The sequence below is a fragment of the Pogona vitticeps genome, chromosome 8 (genome assembly GCF_051106095.1).
Source record: "Pogona vitticeps strain Pit_001003342236 chromosome 8, PviZW2.1, whole genome shotgun sequence".
Lineage (NCBI taxonomy): Eukaryota > Metazoa > Chordata > Lepidosauria > Squamata > Agamidae > Pogona > Pogona vitticeps.
This window is the reverse complement of record NC_135790.1, coordinates 30,086,961-30,105,984: the sequence shown is the minus strand read 5'-3', so window position 1 is coordinate 30,105,984 and position 19,024 is coordinate 30,086,961. Positions and strand designations below refer to the sequence as shown.

Sequence of the window (19,024 nt, the reverse complement as noted above, 5' to 3'; positions counted from 1 at the left end):
GAAAAGGAGGGCAGAAAGGGGCAGCAGCTGTGCCAAATGTAGTCTGCCACCCAGCCAATCTGGCCCTTTCAAGGACATAAGAAAATGACACGAGAGCTCTCTGGTCAACATAAGTTATTGCAGCGGCCAAGCCAAGAACTCCCCACTGGCCCAAACATGGGGGAAAAAAGGGCATTTCTTACAAACACCAATACATCCTTGCCTCCCACTGAGTGCTACACAGCAATCACGAGTAGTCCAGAAAGGCGGGGTATGTATAAATAAATAAATAAATAAATAAATAAATAAATAAATAAATAAATAAATAAATAAATAAATAAATAAATAAATAAATAAATAAATAAATAAATAAATAAATAAATAAATAAATAAAAAAAAATCACTATATGAAAATCATTGACTTGCCAGCTCTACCTGGCTGCACCTTTGTGGCTGTGCCCTACCAGCCCAGGGAGATCAGCTTCAGCCCTTCTTGTGCTGGGTGGCATGCCTGTTCTCCAAAGGCAGACAAATGGAAGAGACAATGACAGCCAGGCCCAGCCCAGGCAAGCCAGGGAGTGCCACTGGGCTATGGCTAGGCATCGCCAGCACACAGAGAGGATTCATTATTTACACCCTGTTTCTAGATATTGCTGCTGAAAGCCACTTCTACCCCTACCCTGCACCCAATCTTCAAAGTTTCTTACCCAAGGAGTTTGAGTGGAGCTAATGCCTGGATCGACAACCAAGCCCCCATCATGCGACATTATCCCTCCCTTCCCCCCCCCCCCCCATTGTTTAAAAGCTCAACCCAAGCCTCCAATGACGCATTAGAGGCCAGAGACAGCCAACATGCCATCATCAGCCAGTCACTCAAAGGCTCTCCAAAGCTAAGAAGCTTCATCTTGCAGGATTGGACAAGTGATCCTTGGATTTTCATCCCAATGCACTCAGCCCAGCATCTATGAACTGCCCCGCCAGCTGACCCAATTTTTTATGGCCAGTTGATTCAACATGTCGAATGCCTCCCTGCTCTTATGTGCAGCTCGCCCAGGGATTTGCCGAGAAGGACCACCAGTCATCATATACTTCTCCTTGCAGCATCTGTGTGGACGCCTGATGTAGATCAAAATTACTTCATGAGGAAAGGGGATGTGCCACCCCACAGTCCTGATACCAATTCCACCCCTTGAGCCACCTCAAAAACCACCAGAGACAAAGAGAAACATGGAGAGGTAACTTTTGTTGGTACTACAGTGTGTGTATGTGGGGGCAATTCACCAGCCCTGTGCCCCACACTGGATTAAGATCCCCGCCACTGCTAATAAGCCTCTGACCACACGAGAGGCACCACCTGCTCCCAGGGCAATAGGGGGGAGGGAAGCATCCTATGTTTCTCTAGTGTATGGAAAGAAACCTGCAAATGAATTTGCAGGAAGGACACCTGCTCTCGGCAACACAACCCTCCCAGAACGTTTACAGTTGCTTTATAGCAGCCATCAAATAATCTGCTTGGTCTCTTCATCAACACTGTCCCCTGGAATACCCACACTTCAATAGGAAACGCTACCATAGTTGGTGGAACACAGGTAAATGGCCATGCCATCTAGGTCACTTGGCTCCCACTGGCACATAGCCCCTCCCTGAAGAAAGAGAATGCAGCCGCTGATGGAAACCACCCACCCACCCCACCTCACGGCAGCACCGGCTTCTTCCTCATTCAGTCCTCCTCCTATCATGGTTCAGTCAGGAGAGAACATGAATGAAGAAGGTGGGTTTCCTAGAAAATTCTGAATCGGGACAATTCTTTTTCATATATCAAACTGCTTGGGATCAGAATCAGAGATATTTTTTTGACATCTGACTAGAGAAAATCCAGTAAAGGGCATTGAGTGACCTAAATGCTCTGGTCAAACCAATGCAAGGCATTACTTGAGATTCATTTTTCCCCCCTGGACGTATTGGTAAATATACTGAGACAGAACAAAAAACCAACCAAAACAAAACAAAAATCAATGTCCAGCAGTTTTCCCAAGCCATATGACCCATTAGTTTCCCACAAGCAAGGCTGAGATGGTAAAGCCCACAAAAATTTAACAGGCATTTAGTCTAAGTACAGTGATATCAGAAACATGAACTATACTTCAGAAACAACTCCAGTTGTGTTGCACCTCTGCATGGGGACAGTATTAGCCTTATGACCAATGGTTTTTCAGAAATACAAAATTAAGCAGCAACAGCAGCAGCAAAAGATTTTTCCCAGTCTGACTGCCCAGAGAAGACCCACGGCTTCTCCCTCCAGCCCAGCAGAGGTAGCCTCCTGGGCACAGCGAATAGGTGCGCGAGAGGGAAAACGAAACAGCACGGGGCCTCCTCCTTCCCTGCGGCGGCCTGGTCGCTTGGGTCTCTGCCTAGCGGTCTCTGCCTCACATCCCATTGCCAACTGAAACATGCCAGCCAGGCAGAGCCTCCTTTTCATTGCCCCGAGAGCTCTTGGGACTCCCTGCTTCACAAGGCTCTGGTGGATCCCTCCCTGCTCCTAATGATCGTATAGTACCTTAACTGAGGCACCAAAAACTAGACTGGTTCCCTCTTTGTGGTATGAAACAAAATGCTGTCCCTTGTCAGTTCTCTGCATTTCTGCATTATTTTAAAGATTTGTCATTATCCAAGTGAAAAAGCTTTTTGAGCTATTCCCAAGTTAAAGAGAAAATGCTTGATATAAAAATTTTAATTAGAGATTAAATTCGGAATGTATTTATTACTAAAGAATGGGCATACAGGAAACTCTGAATGAAATCTGAGCACTCAGATTACTGGGGAAGAGCAGAAATGTGCAGCTGGGGTCCTGGTCAAGGCTTCAGGTATCACCTCTGCAGAACTCTGGATGCACACCAGAAGGAGGCAGCACAGACCAGTCGTTCTCTGCAAAGGCCAGCACAACACACAGCTGCCCTGGGGGCGGGGAGGGAGAGAAGAAGAAGAAAAGCAAAGCAAACACAAGTGTTCAGAACATCACATGGGGTGGGGACAGCGGCAATTTAAGAAAATAATCACAATATTATTGTTGATTATTTTGCCAAGTGCAACTGTATACTGCTTATAACCAGCTAGCCACTCCATGGAAGTGAAAATAAAATACGTGGGGTTTTTTTCTGCATTCAGTTTCTTTTCTAAGAAAAAAATGCTTCTTTCAGGGCTCTTAACCTTTGTCTCTTTGTTCCCTAGAGGTGGTTGTGTGGTACCTGCAAGATACTTTGGAAGCAGGTGTGCTTTCTGTGTTGCCCCAAAAACTGCTTAAATTAGCCAAAAACAAGGACTTCCAATCTGGACAAGCAACATGACAGACAAACACAGTGAGCAGGATCCTGCCCCCAAAGTGGTGCATACCATGAATACACAGGTCTTGCTGAATGATTTCAAAACAAGCCAGACTGCAAAGATATCCTAAACCCACCTCTGAGTTTCAGAGACAATGCGAGGTTAGTTGAGTGAGTATCAAAGGTTTCCACGGATCCAGCGCTGTACTTCAGCAGATTGGAACCGCTTGCTCGCATCTAAACTAAGGAAACAAACAAATGTCCAGATGATAAAGCAAAGAATAGATTTCCTGAAAAATGGCAGAAGATGTGTGGGTGGAGCTTGCTGCTGCAGAAGGAAGGAAGGAAAGAAGGACTAATTTCTACATTTCATTGTGAGCTCTTCTCAATACATCTACAGTGGTGCCCCGCTAGACGATGACTTCACAAAATAACGAATCCGCATGACGATGACTTTTTGCGATCGCTATAGCACTTTGCAAAACAGTCTTTCCTATGGGTGATTTTCGCTGGACGTTTCAGTCCGTGCTTCGCAAGGCGTTTTTTCTTTGGGGACGACGACGATTTTCACAGATAGGTCCGCGACTCGCAAAACAGGTGCTTTTGGGACCGATGCTTCACAAGACAGCAATTCTAACAGCTGATCGGCGCTTCGCAAAATGGCTTCCCTATGGGTGATTTTTGCAAAGATGACTATTTTCCCCATTGGAACGCATTAAACGGATTCCAATGCATTCCAACAGGGAAACGCTTTTCGCAAGACGATGTTTTCACACAAGACAGCGATTTCAATGGAATGGATTAACATCGTCTTCCGGGGCACCACTGTACAGTGGTGCCGCACATAATGAGCAATTCATTTAACGACGAATCCACATAGCGATGTGCTTTTTGCGATCGCCTGGCCACCAGTGGGAGGGAGTTCAAAAGCCTGGAGTCAGCAACAGAGAAGGTTCTCTCCCATGTCCCCACCAAAGGCATCTGCGAAGGTGGTGGGACTAAGAGAAAGGCTCCTCTTCATGATCTTAACACCCAAGCAGGCTCATAAAAGGAGAGGTGGTCCTTGAGATATGTAGCTTGGACTGGAACCTTTTAGGACATTCTAAGTTAGAACCAGCACTTTGAATTCAGCCTGGAATGGGGTCAGCAGCCAGTGGAGCTGCTGTACAAGTAACAAGGGTTATGTGATCCCTCTGTCCAGCCCCAATCAGCAATCCGGCTGCTGCATTTTGGATTGACTGAAGTTTCCGAGCAAAAGCAGGCCCACTTACAGGACGCTGCGGTAATCCTGGTGGGATCTTAACTAAGGCATGTGCTACCATGGCCAAGTCACGAAACTCTCCAGGAACAGGTGCAAGACGGTTCCCTCCAAAATCTGGTCTAGTGGTTTAATGGTAAAGCCCTGCTGAAAAGCTGGCCCAGCAGGCAGAAGTTGACAAAAATCACAACATATTTACTGAAAGGAAATGGTGGCCATGTCCTCTCAGTTGCTGAGACTGACAGACATCATTCAGGGAAAAGATCACTGGAGCCTTATGGGCCCACCCTTACGATACAGGGAACACCTCTGCCTGTGCTGGGGAGGGCAGACTGGTGCCTTCATGTGACATATCCTTCTCTGAAAGAACAAGGAGGACTCACGTCCTGGAGGGGACACAAACCAAGAGTCCAGCTGCAAACGGGGGATGAGGAACCTTCTGGAAACTGCCATGAGCATCCTGGAATCCTGGAGCCAAGCTTAGCCTTCCCTGTCCTTACCCCTGGCAGAGGGAATGCTGTCCAAAGAGGCACACATCTGGCAAGAAGACCTTCACAGAGTTCTGTCCTGCTACACCATGAAACAGCTTTTAGTCTTCTGAAAGGGCATCTCAGGGTCCTGGAAGAGAGACCCTTTTACATGGTAGCAATAAATCACAGGACCGATTGGTACATTTTTACCTCTTGCAGACCTTCAAGTTATGATAGGAAAGAAAAGCAGAACGTGCGTGCATACCTAGGTAACTGCTAGTGTGAGCAGCTTGTGCAGCTTGTGGAGAATACTTCCCTTACTTCCCCTGCATTCTTCATTAGGAATTAAACTAGGCCAGGTGCAAGCAAGACCTGTGGACCATGGGTGAAACATCTATGGGGCTGCAGACAGATGGAATTTTGTCCCTAAGCCATGAAAAGCAGGCCCATGGGTGTGAGGGTCAGAAGAGAAGTGAAAAGTGTCCGGTTGACATCAGGTGAGAATCAACGTGGCTCCCAATGCCTCACACTCAGAAGAGAAGATCACTGCAAGACCCATAGCTCAGAGAAGGCAATTATGGCTGAAACCTTCTAATATCTCTTTCCACCAACTGGAAATGGCAGCCTATAAGCTCCAAGGAAATTCCTCTTGATCGCAAGGGGAGATGGCTGTGCATCTCCACAACATGCTGATCCGCACCATTCTGAGCCCATGAGGACTCCATTAATTACGGATGGGGAGGGGGCAGGAGGGCAAGATGGCCTGGATGTGCACTGAAGCACAGGGCATGCTCCTCCCAACACACCCTTCTGCTTGGCATCACCTGCCACTGCAGTACAAGACCGGTGTGGTGACTATAGGAAGTAAGGGAAAATTGCTGGAGGAAGTAAAGCCACCCCTAGCAAGGGAAGCAGCCTGAATTGTACGATAAGCAAGGCCAAACACACTCTGGACCATCAGTCATAGAGCTGGGCAAACAGTTACCACCTGTCACATGAGGAACATTTTATGCATCCATTCCTCCCCGCCTTGACAAAAAGCCAGCAGTTGGCTTGCTTGAGTTTTCCAGCCAGTGAAATCCTTCACGGGAAAAGGAATGGACACCTTCCCAGGGAAATGGGAACAGACTCAGAGGCAAGTGGACTCAGTGGCCTTTCTGCCAAGCAAGCTTCTTCCCCCCATGCCCGTACAACAGAGAAGCACGATGGCCATCCCTGCAGGTGTTGGTGATCATGCCAAAGCCTCTTCTTGCTTTCTCAACCTCCACTGCAACTGCACCTGGCTTCCTCTCTGAGGGCCGAGGAGTACCTTCCTCTGCCTCCCCCATGGGCCTGGGAGACTAGGAGCCAGAGGGTCAAATGCGAGAGGACAGTGTCGCTCTGCCCGCCACAAGGAGGCACCGTTTCAGCTCAGAGGAGGGGGGTTAAGGCCACAGAGGAAGAGGAGTGGCCAAGACCTGCTTCTCCAGGCCCAGTTCTGTATGCTAGCGCTTTTTAAAGGAGACAGGTGGGGTAAAATATTTTAAATAAATGACTTAAATAAATAAAAGCAGCAGGTGCTGCACCCTGCTGTTCTTACACACAAGCCAGCCCTGCCAGGACTCTGGCAGTCCAGGTGACAGCCTGACTCCCTTCCCCCACCTCCTGGCTGTTGCACACATATCCTATGCAGCCCTGCCAGGCCAAGGGCACCTCTGCCCACTCATAGGCCAGATGGCTCTGCCACCGCCGCCCCCCCTGGCTTGTTTGTGCAGCTCCTCCTTAGGCACACAGAAAGCCAAACCTGCTACAGGGATGGCACTGTAGCAGGAATAAATGCAGCACCTTCTTCCTAGGAATTTCAAAGGCTACACACAGACAGACAGACAGACAGACAGACAGACAGACAGACAGACAGACAGACAGACACACACACACACACACACACACACAAGGAGGCAGAGAAGGGATGGTCAGCAAAAGCCAATCATTCAAGCCTCTCCTTCAGAAGATGCAAAGGAGAAAAAAAGGGAGACTTGGATCTGTGAGAGAGACATGGGCAGGACACAGCTGGAGGTCCCACCAAGCTCCCCCTCAAGTCTTTAGCTAACACCTACAATGCACTGAGGACTATTTGTTTGTTTGTTTGTTTAACCTATATGCCGCCCACTCTACCCAAAGGTCTCTGGGTGGCCTACAACAATTAAAATACAAGACAGAGTAGACACCTGCTTCTTTCCAGGAGCGTGCACACACACTATCTGCCTTCCATTTTAGGCAATCAGCTTCTCCCTCTTCCAGGAAAGCTGTGTTCCATGGGCATCTAGCTGCAGTGCTGAGACGGGAGGACTCTAATCTCACACAACTCATTGCCATTTGTTTGTGGGCTGGGGTCCCAACTAGAGAGTCAGAGCCAGCCAGGAGGCATCTAAAGAATGAGGTGACTCATTGCAAGAGAACAAAGGGACCCCATGGCTTTGCTCAAAAAATCCTCCTCGGAGTCTGCATCAGGCAAGAGGGCGAGTCTGGGTGCCAGCTAAGGCTAAATGCTCCTCTGCCACCAACTGAGCAAAGATCGGGAGACAAGCCAGCCAGTGCACTTTCTGAGCAAGAGAGCATGAAAAGTACTCCAGGCTGCTGCTCAGAGAGGACAAATTGCCCCAGAGAAAACATAACCTGGAGGGTGCCTTCAAATGAAATAGGGATGAGCTTCAAAGGATGAAATGTCTCTCAAGTGAGTGGTGGTGGTGGTGGTGGTGGTGGCGGCAGCTACAAGGGAAAGTCCTGCAAAAGAGACACAAGCCTTCTGTCCCCGAGCCCCAAAGGTTCTGCCCTTAATGGAAGGAAAGCCCAGCAGCATCTACGTCATGGGCCAAAGCCTGGAGGAAACAGGCTTTAATCCTCCACTGCAGTGATGCAAGCCACAAAGCCCTTTCCCTGATAGCCCAGCTAGGAAGGCAGCAGGAAAGGCAGACCAAAGGCAGGCCTGCAGAAGGCAACAGATGCAGAGGTGGCATGTGACACTGCCCCCCCCCCCCCCGCTTTCCCAGCATTCATTCCATTCTGAATTTTGGCTCCAGATTTCCAGCTACAATATTATACAAACCTTTTTGTTGGAACTCAGAGGAAACATGATGCACATTTCAGCAAATGCACACATTAAACGTCACTGCCCCAAAAACATTTCCCAATGCAAATCTATTTTATCTTGCTTCTAAGTGAAGACTAGAGAGGTTACTAAGTAGCTGCATTTTACAGAGCCTGGTTCCCTCCTAGCTTTTTGGATGGGTCTGTAAGTTGGTTACCTGACTGCAGAGGGCCAGAGTTTGGGACTTCAATCCCCAACTGTGCTTCCCAGGACAAAAGCCAGTCGGTGTGGCCCTGGCCAGCACCCTGAAGGAAGAGGAACAGCAAACCATTTCTGAGTATTTTTTTTAGCTAGAAAACCCTGGAAAGGGTCACCATAAGTCAGAATCTACTTAACAGTATGTAATCACTATTACTAATTCTCTCCAAAATTGTGAATCTGTATGAGCTAATCGTGTCTCCTGCAAATGGATAACAGACAGACTTTGAAATCTGTGAATTGCTACTTGGGGCAAAGGGCAGCATCATGTCAACAAAGCATGAGCTCAGTGAATGCAACAGAAGACAGCCTGTGCATGGCCACTGCTGTGTCTTCTGCCCACATGCTCTGCTGGCAGGATTCTTCTTGGACAAGCAGAGAATTACAAGGGCTGTAGTTCACACATATCAAGACCCCGCTGCAGCACAACACAACAGACATCTCCCCAGCAAAATAAAATAAAGTAAAATAAAGAAAACTAATGGCATGTCTACAAAATTCTCTTTCAACTCGTCTGTCCTGACATGCACACACAGCATTTGACCACCCAGTCCTAGGCCCTCAGCGTATGACTGCTCACATAAGGACATGGCAGCAGAGTAGCAGCAGACACCAGTAACGACAGCTGACTTGAGGTAAGGTAGGAGAACAAGAAGGATCTTTTTCTAGACTCTTCAGGATGGGAACAAGGAGGAAGATAAAAACAGCAAGGATTATAAAAATATACTGCCTGGCAGTGTCCTGCATACTTCGTCTAATGGCCATAAAGAGCCAGAATTCAGCAACGACGATAAGTTAAGGCTGCAATTAAAGAAATTTGAGGTGGGAGTCCAAAAAGTGAAACCAGAACATAAGTTACGCAAAGAGGCGCTGGCAACCCAAATAGCTGAGCAGGGACAGGTGGAAGGCTCACCTAAGGCCAGGTGAACAGCTCCTCCAGCACGGCCAGCCAAGGGAACATCCCAGCCTTTAGGGTTTTCTCCACATCTCAAAGGTCACTAAAGGCATGGTTCCCAACGCCAAGGCATGCCCAGCTGAAGGAGGTTCTGTAAATACAATCACAAAGGGCCAAAAGCGGATCCTGCTTTTGACCCTTCCAAGGCTGCTTGACTACTGGTCCCCAAGACGGGTGCTCTCAATGGCCAAAGTCCAGCAGGCAGTGATAGAGGCATGTGGTGCCCATCATTGCCTGCTAGACTTTGGCAATTAAGTTCTTTTTTTGCTCACTCTCCCTAAGGGAATGAGGCCAAAAGAGGCATGATATTCTCTAACTGCAGAGACCTCCTCAGAATCCTGAAAGGGCAAGAATTCACACCTGTTCACTCTAGACCATATTGGTTAAACTTACCTTTTCTTCGGACATGTTTGTTGACTAACCAGCAGGGCCATTTGCAGTGGAATACCAAGCAGGGGGTTGGACTCGATGGCCTTATTGACCCTTTTAAACTCCATCATTTTAGGATTCCAAGAAACGAGGCCACCTAGGCAACCTACCTAAGAACGGCAGTGAGCAGTGCCTGTGGTACAACCACTTGACTCCAAATGGGTCTGGCCAGAGGACCACTTAGGGAAGTTTTGAGTCTGGGATGACAGGCAGGGCTACTCTGCCTTTAAACAGAACTTGGATATGTAATTGTTTTTGCTTGCTTTTTAAAGACTGGGCAGGCAAAGCAAAAGACGGCAACAGGGCAATGTGGAACTGACCCCAACGCTGCTGAGAGATCCCTGGGAATAGGTGCAACAGAGAGGGTGGCCAGTCTGGCAGCAAGAGGGCATCTGTCATTTCAGAGTCCCAAAGCCTGTCTAGTCAGAGAGTGACAGGACAGGCTTCCTTCTCCTGCTGCAGTTACTTTAGGAAAATTGTGCAGCAATGTAAGACCTGGAGAAGCAAAACAAAGGTAGGAAGGTAGACAGCAACTGAACCTGTGCCTTCAGGTTTGCCTCCACTGCAATCACAAAGGCCTTCACTGAGGAAAAGAAGAACACCAGAATGTCCCAAAATCAGCAGTCATGAGTCACACCCTAGAAACTCAGTCTAGTGTCTAAGAGGACAGGGAGGCCCCAGCTGTCTGTGGAGGTGCAAAGCTCTCCAACACCACATACTGCATTAAGATCTCAGGGCAGGAGATAAGATGTACTGAAGCCCCAAGAAGGCCAATGGATCATGGGACACTTCTGGAAGAGGTTCCTGTGCACTTATTCTGCCACTCTGCCTGCCTTGTGCTAACGTGTCATAGCAGTAGGGCCAACGGTAATCCACACACTAGGCACCGACACACTCACAGAGAAGGGGCCCTGCAGATGTTGCAGCCTCAGCTTGTGAGCAACACTGGCAAGGCAAGGAAGAGCCTGCCAAGCCGCTCAGCTGCAGAGCACCCTTCATATTCCTCTGGAGACCCCTCACCACACCAGGATGGAAAGCTAAGCGGGCCAGGATATGGCTCAGCTTCCTGTCCAGAAGAGAATCCCTTCTTATTGGCGGAAGCAATGCTGCGATTCATGGGATGAAGAGAAAAGGCCCCCCTTTGTCCAGACACGGGCAGAGATGAGGACGCAGACAACCAGACCTCTCTTTCAGAAGACTGAAAGCCTTGCCGGTTTCCACATCTGCCTTTCAGGCAAAATGAAAGAGACTTTGAAGACAGCAGTGGAAGAAGAAAGCAGGGCCTGTTCTGGGGAGGGGAGAGGGGGGCAGCCTGGCTGGCAACTCTGCTGCTGCCCTCACCACTTGTCTGCAACTGTGTTCTATCAGGAGACAGAGGAGGGCTGGCCACCATTTCAGCAGCACTTGCCAGTCATCCAAGTTTCTCACACCTGCTCTGCACCACCACCATCACCACCTCCTCCTCTTCCTCTTCCACTAAGCATCACTACTGTTTTGTGCTTCTAAGAGAGGGGGCAAAGGCATCAGTGGGAGCAGGAAGTACTTCTGTGTCTGCTGGCTGGAAAAGTAGCCTCTAACACTGGAGAGTGCCAAGCAAGTCAGCCTTGAAAGACAAGAATGGTGGATGAGCAGGGAGGCAAATCAGCAAGATGGATCCATGAGCAAGGAAAAGGACCTCTGTGTGGGCACATCAGAATGTTTGGGCAACAGTGGCCCTCATGACCACCTTAGAACTCATACTGGGGTCTCACCCTAATGAGGTAAACCCGAAGAACTCAAAAGAGCCTCCAGGTTTTCGCGTTCTCCTTGATGGGGAACCAAATGGAAGGGGTGGTCTACAGCCGAAAAGTGGAAGGGGGAAAGCGTGAACATTTCCCATTCTTACCCCTTTTTGCTTTTTTAAAAAACCCTTCATTCTGACAAAGTGTTCTAATCTACACAACTCAAAAGTGACCTCTGGGATGGCCTGGCAGAAGTTTTCTCTACTGTTGGCTTTATATTTTACTGAATGGCCAGCACAGGCACCTCTGCTTTTCATGTTCTTTAAGGTGTGCACTTAGCTTGCAGTAGAAGGCACCGTTTCCGTACAAATGTTGACACACATTTTAATTAGGGCATATATCAGCTCCACCAAATATAAAACAGAATTATCAGGGTATGTTTGACAAAGCAATTAAATTTTAAACATACCAGCAGGAAATGCCCTGCCTGCCCCCTCCGAGCCCAAAAGGGTACAGCCCTCGACATTCTGCTGTTCCAGCTCCATCTGAAATCACTATCTCCAATCTGATCTAAATATCTAAATTTGAATTATCACAGCCAAAGGGAGATGTGATGCTCACACCTTTTTTTATCTGTTGCCATGGTGATTAGATAAAATTCACGCCAAGACTCCAGGGAAGGATGGAATTATTTCAGACAGAATCTCACCCTGTTTGGTGAGAACCACACGATAGACAACACCTTCAGTACTTGTGTCTTTCTCCCTTCTCTCCATGGCTGGCCTAGCCACAGTTTCTTGGGGGCTTGAAGATCCTGCCAGGGGCAGCATCTTTTGTACAAAGCAGGTGGGCTGAAGAACCCACCAAATGCCACAACATCAGGAATATGATTTACCTTGTACAGAAACCGCCCGCATGTCTTCCAGAGATTTCTTTACCAGAGTAGCATACTCAGCAAGCAGGAATTCCCAGGGAGGGGCTGAAGGCATTGGAATGATGGCTCATCATTCACATTTCACAGCACAACTCCCCACCCCCACCCCTACTTCGAAAGAGTTTGTTCTGCCTTCATGCCAAGACTTCCATTGTGTGGCAGGAGGGGAGCGGCTGTTGAGTCAGGGAGATACGTGAAAAGCAGTGATCAAGGCTCTGATAGATAGATAGATAGATAGATAGATAGATAGATAGATAGATAGATAGATAGATAGATAGATAGATAGATAGATAGATAGATAGATAGATAGATAGATAGATAGATAGATAGATAGATAGATAGATAGATAGATAGATAGATAGATAGATAGATAGATAGATAGATAGATAGACAGATGGACGGACGGACGGACGGACGGACGGACGGTCGGACGGACGGACGGACGGTCGGAAGGACGGTCGGAAGGACGGAAGGACGGAAGGAAGGAAGGAAGGAAGGAAGGAAGGAAGGAAGGAAGGAAGGAAGGAAGGAAGGAAGGAAGGAAGGAAGGAAGGAAGGAAGGAAAGCCAAGTCCTGTTGGATGGGGGCACCTGACATCCTTTCCATAGGTGCTGGAAACATGTCCATTCTGCAAAGAGACCCAAGCCAGACTGGCAAGGGGGGCAGCATGGGGCACCTGCAGGCCCTGCTTTGGTCCCTACCCCCCGCCTCCCCGCTGCAGAGCCATTGATCGAGTATACTATTTAGGGCATCCTGGCCTCATCAACAACACAAGGGGCTAAGGATCAGTGGCACAGCATCTGCTCTGCATATGGAAGTCCCAACAGCCTCTCCAGGTAGGGCCAAGTGAGGATCCTGCTGGAAACTCTGGAAAGCCACAGCTGTTGCCAGTCAGAGCTGAGCAGTATTGGACTAGAGGGACTAGGAGTGTCTGACACAAGAGAAGGGGGCGACATTCCTGTTTTCCGCACAGGCAAGCTTATGTCACTCAGCCCCCAAGGACAATGTTGATCAGTTGAGAGCGCAAGGAGCACATCCATGTTGATTTTCTCCAAACCAGAAAGGGCTTTCTGGTGGAAGGGGGTCAAATCAGGTCTATTTTGCATCAAAGCCCCACCATGGCAGGAAGGGGACAGAGAGAGACAAAGCTGGCAGCAGAAAAGGGGGCCGGGGGCCAGCAGCTGCTCCTCAGCAGAACACTACACACTGCTGCCAGACCCCTTGGGTCATGCCAAGTGAAAATCCTGCATGAAACTCTAGAACATCATGGCTGCTGCCTGAAGGGAGAGCCGAGCTCATTCTCACTGGGGGCCCTTGAAGCCATACAGACACCTTGCATGCAGTCTCTTGTCTATACGATGTGCACACTGTTTGGGGGAGGGGTTACCTCTTCCTACAGCTGGGAGCACTTTCTGCTTTGCCAGCTGGGCATCCTTCCCAAGGTACCTGCTTGAATCTCACTCCCAAGAGGAAGCTACAACTGCCTCCCAATCGGGCTGTGAGTAATCAGTGAGTGCAGCTGGAAGAGGGACAGCAGGCAGAGGGGCTCCTTTCATGGGGTGCCACTTACTCCACCTCTTCCATATCACCAGCCAGAAAAAATGCAGCCCATGTACCATCCTTAGGCAAGGAAGGTGAAAGGGTAGAACAGACACTAGTTTCCCAATCAAGAGCACCCTTGTGCAAGTGCAGAGAGCACTGGAGGCACGGCTGATGTTACAGCTGAGAGACGTCCGGGAAGGGGCCTGCAATCCAGCCTGCTGCTACTGGTTATCTGGGCACTGGGAAGCACAGGTGGCTGTTGGCCCTGATTCCACCAAGCCAACCAGAACTTTGGTTTAGAAGGCAAGCTCAGGACGAGAGGCCTGTGTATTGCCTGCCTCCCCCACCCCCACCCCCCGAAACAAGGGAAGGCAAACAAACACCGTCTTTCAGCTCCTGTTGTGGCAGCAGAACTCTGCCCTGCGAAGACAGCTCTCATTCGAGAAAGGACAAAGCAGCATTATCTGCGCCCAGGCAAGGCTGTGCCATGGATCAGCTTCTGGCTCTGCCTGCCAGGCGGCGCGTGGGCTTTGTTTGGAAGCCTGTGGACACCACCTGGCTGGGGCTTGCAGCCAAACTGCAAGGGAAGGCTCAGCGCAAGGATATGAATGGGAGCACAATGTCCATAAATACTTCCAGTAGCTGTAATTCTGGGTAGCCTCATGCTGTGTCTCCAGGCGCTCATTACATTTGTACAGAAAATAACATGATTTGGGGGAATATATAGTTTCATTTACTTCCATATTATTAAGGGCTAAATGTTAACACATGATACAAATAGAAAGCGGGGTAGAAAAATGGCAAGTGCAGAAAAAGGGTGTCCCTCCCAACCAGACTACAGGTTCATTTTACCACCCAAGAAAATGTGCAATGATGAGCCAAGGTAACTGGATCGATTGTCAGCCCCGGGGGGAGGGTCAGTGAGCAGGTGATGCTGTGCTATGAACGACAAGGAGGTTCATGAACCACAGCACCTAACACTGCAGAACGAGGAGAAGAAAAGAGCCCTGACCAGCCCTATTGGGCCCCTGAACATCCCAGTCCCAAAAGCACTGAGACATCCTGCTCCTCTTTCTTGAGATGGAAAGCAGTCTTTTTGAAGTTTGGAGACTGGCAGAACTGACCTCTTGCCCTCATCTAATGAAAGGCCACAATCCCAGTGCGCGAAACGGTGCTGCATTTACCCATCCAGTCAACTGGCTCTTTGTTCAGCAGCCGAGAAGGGGAGGTTCAGCTCTTCCTTCTACACTTTTTTGCCCAAGACTTCAGCATCAGCAATATACTGTACAATATGGCTCAGGTGAGAAGGGCTCTCAATTGCCCTTCTCATCCCTTAAGGACATCCAAGCTGGATCAGGTCAAAGCTGGCCTACCTCCCTAGTCCAGCGTTCTGTTCCCACAGGGGCAACCAGATTTGGAAGTCCCAGGAGGACTGCAGCCTTGCTGCTTCTGTTTCCCCAGCAAAGGGTAAAAAAGGTCAAATACCAGGACCCAATTCCTGATGTAATCTGCACCCACCCCAAATTGCAGCCACTAATAACTTCACAAAAGCACAGCTGCAGAGCTGGAAGGGATCCCAAGGGCGATCCTCCAGGAAGCTCTCTATCCCGTTTTCAAGCTGTCCACGTTGGTGCCTATCGCTTGATCTTGTGAAAGCAACACTTCATCTGTATGCCACGTGAAGCATCACTTCCTTTATAGTGGGACGAGGAGCTAAATTTACCACTGCTTAGCCTCAGGAGGTGACCCCACTGGGTTGTCATATGAGAAAAGAGAGGGAGAATCCACCTGTTCAACAATACACATAAAGCCTGTCCTGAAGAGTGTAATTGGCTTCTCCGGGTCCTCTTTACCCTCCTCTTTCTGGGCTCCCTCAACCCCCTTGTAAGCCAGTGGCCTGACCTCCTGCCCAGGCTTGCTTCTGCTTCTGAAGAATTTAAAGAACAGTTAATTTCTGGTCTCCATTTTAATTAGCAATATGTGCTTCAGTGACAGGCAAGACCACTCTCTCGGCCTAAAAGGATGGGTTGCAAAAGATTTTTTGAGATGACCTCCTAGACTGTGATCCTTTTTACACTTCTTTAAATAGGCAACATCTGAACTTGCCTTCCTCTTGCAGTTTATTATCCCCAATGCCTCAGCTCCTGTCCCTTCCCAGCATACCTGACCAGGCTGTATTGCTTAGAATGGAATTTTGCAGGTTGATTTTCTTTACATGAGCTGTTCCCTGCTTCTTCTGGAACCAGGAAACTCCAGAACAGGCTTCCTGCCCTGCTGTTGCATTTCAAAAGACTTTCAAAACCTTGCTAGACTGAGATTCAGAGCCAGCCACAGAGTTCAAAATCACGGCCTTGGCAGGCCGTATAAACTCACGTATAGCTCACCACCCTACAAACACTACTAGCTTTTCCAGAAGCAACATGACCTCTCATTAAATGCCAGCACCCTGAGAATCAACCACGTGCTTGCAGGGGGATTGAGATCTAAAGGCAAGATTGATTTTGATGCGAGCACCAGCAAAGCAAATGGGTTTCTGAAAAACCTATAATTTCTCTGCAACCCTTGACTTGACTAAACACACAGTTTTAGACAGCAGCACAGTTAGGAAGGCATTAAACAAAAATGAGGCAGGCTAATGGTGATTTATGTGTAAGATAACCTTATATAAGAGAATTTATCTTTTGATTCCAGGGTAAATTTCAATTCTACCCAGCTAACCAAACAATGCAGCCAGCAATTTGACAAACAGAGGCAGGAGGAGCAGATGGCCGCACCCCGGAACAACAACAAGAACAAAACACCAGAGAAAAGCACAGCCTTCCTGCTTCTTTACTTTGTGGCTAGGACCTTGCCACTGTCTTAAGCGGGAAGGACTTCTTGCACAGCTTTCCTGAACGGTTGGCTGGAGAGGCAACCTGAATATCCCAACATCTAGGCCTGCAGCCACCACTGCCACAGCCCAACTGCCCTCCAGTTTGGTCAAGCACCAGAATTCCATGAGACCGGCAGGGCTTCTCTTTCAGTTCCGCCCAGGCAGGGAGCAGAGAATCATGCAACCAGATCAACAAAATGGCTTTGCACAAAGAAAAGTCAGAAGCACCACCAAATGGCCCTTTAAAGTCTGCAGTACAATAGCCAAATGGGACGGTCCTTCCAGAGAACAGTTTTCTTCTCAGGCAGGCTTTTCTCAGTAACTATCTGCCTACAGATTGCTGGTTTTGAGTTTTTGTTTATTGGTTTGCTTTTCTTCTTCCCTTCCACTTTTTATATTGTTTGTTTTTAACACTGTAAGACACTTTGGGTCCTCATGAGGAAAAAAACAGGGTGTGTGTGTGTTTAGTCGTTTAGTCGTGTCCGACTCTTCGTGACCCCATGGACCAGAGCACGCCAGGCCCTCCTATCTTCTACTGCCTCCCGGAGTTGTGTCAGGGTATAAATAAATAAATAAATAAATAAATAAATAAATAAATAAATAAATAAATAAATCAATCAATCAATCAATCAATCAATCAATCAATCACTCACTCACTCACTCACTCACTCACTCACTCACTCACTCACTCACTCACTCACTCACTCACTCACTCACTCACTGTAAAGAGAGAAAACATAATCAACAAATAAACTGCAAACAGATACATGAGAACCAATCACCACTAAAGAAGTAAGAGGTAAGGGAACCAGGTGGGGGGAGCATTTCAGTCACCTCCTGTCCTCTACCACCTCCCACTTCCATTCCAAAAAATAGACACAGGCTCAAGCCTGGGGAAAGGACATCACACAACAACACAACCCAACTGCTGTATCTCATGCTCTGAAGAAGGGCCCGGGTAGCTCTTACGCAAGGGTGTTGTAGCCATTACATGCGCTCTGTCCTTGAGAGTCAGGCTACCCTTTCTGCTCCTGCCATCTTTAGGTGTCAGCTGGTAGACGGCGTAGACCTCTGATACGGTCCCTCAGCCCCTCAGAGAGGACAACCAGACTGTATTGTTCCTCCCTGCTCCTTCTCTCCCTCGTAGGTGCAACACATCCTAGAAAGTGCATCCCCATTTCTGAGAATCAAACACAGAAACAGTTCAGGAGCATTATCCAACAGAGCAAAGCAGACACTGCCCCGGGCAAACACTGCTCACAAATCAATGAGCAATTTATTAAATCAGTTTTCCTTTCCTTCTAATAATGCAGAGTGCACACTGAAAAGGTCAAATGGAAATGGGGAGGGGGGGGATCCCTTGGCAAGCCCCACCCCTTCCTTCTGGGCTGCCCAAGACCTGCCAATCTCTGCAGAACAATGGTCTTGATGCAGACTGGCCAGAATTTCTCTTGGGATAGGAGACCAACCAGCAGCCTCCAAAGGCCCACTCAGGCCCTGCAAGAGCTCCTCACAGGTGCCTGTTTTCCTTCCCAGGCGAATCAACATGGAATCCTCCTTTGCCCCCTGATACATTAAATGCATGTTCTCTCCCAAGTCAAGCACAGATGTTGGATCGATGCAGCTCCTGTTGGATGGGGTAAGGATGGGCTATCCCATCTTACCAACCTGGAGAGAACAGATCACTGCTTTCTCTTGACCTCCTCAACCTTAGCCTGAACACAGCCAAAGCTATTAAGTTGCCCACCTCCTCCAGAAGCATAATTAAGTCCCACACAGTCCGGCAGAATCAATATCCTCTCAATTGCTCTCCTGAAAGCCTTTCTGCACTGGTGTCGTGTCACCCCTCAGTCCCCATCCATTGCTGGTGCTGGCCAAAAACTGTGAGTGACTGACAAGAATGATTTAATTTCTTTCCCACCTAAGAATGAGGGTCCAGGCCTGAGACAGAAAGAGAGAGAGGGACTGATGCCTGTACCTTGAAGCAGACCTCAACAAACATCATGCAACAAGAGAACGGGGCTGGAAGGTAACGGATTCTCCCCTCTTACCAGAGACGAGAGCAACTGTGTCTTTCTCCCAGGACACAACACTGACATATTCTTGCACTGAAGAAGGGATGAGGCACTTGAAGACAGCCACGTTTCCACGCATTGACCTTTGATCCTCCACCCTGACGGTGTAGGGTTCCCTGAAAACTGGGAAGAGAGAGGAGAGGT

At 48.5% G+C, this 19,024-nt stretch overlaps 1 protein-coding gene across 5 annotated transcripts in view; it reads right to left on the bottom strand.

Moving 5' to 3' along the window:
- Positions 1 to 19,024, bottom strand: part of DSCAML1 (DS cell adhesion molecule like 1) — a 113,889-nt gene that overhangs the window by 76,515 nt on the left and 18,350 nt on the right. For all 5 annotated transcript variants that reach the window (XR_013538165.1, XR_013538166.1, XM_072978793.2 and 2 more), the window contains one exon: positions 18,857 to 19,003. Coding sequence is in view for 3 of the 5 variants with exons in the window: in XM_072978793.2 (XP_072834894.2) it covers positions 18,857 to 19,003 (147 nt within the window). In the remaining 2 variants the exon portion in view is untranslated. The remainder of the gene's footprint in view (positions 1 to 18,856; positions 19,004 to 19,024) is intronic.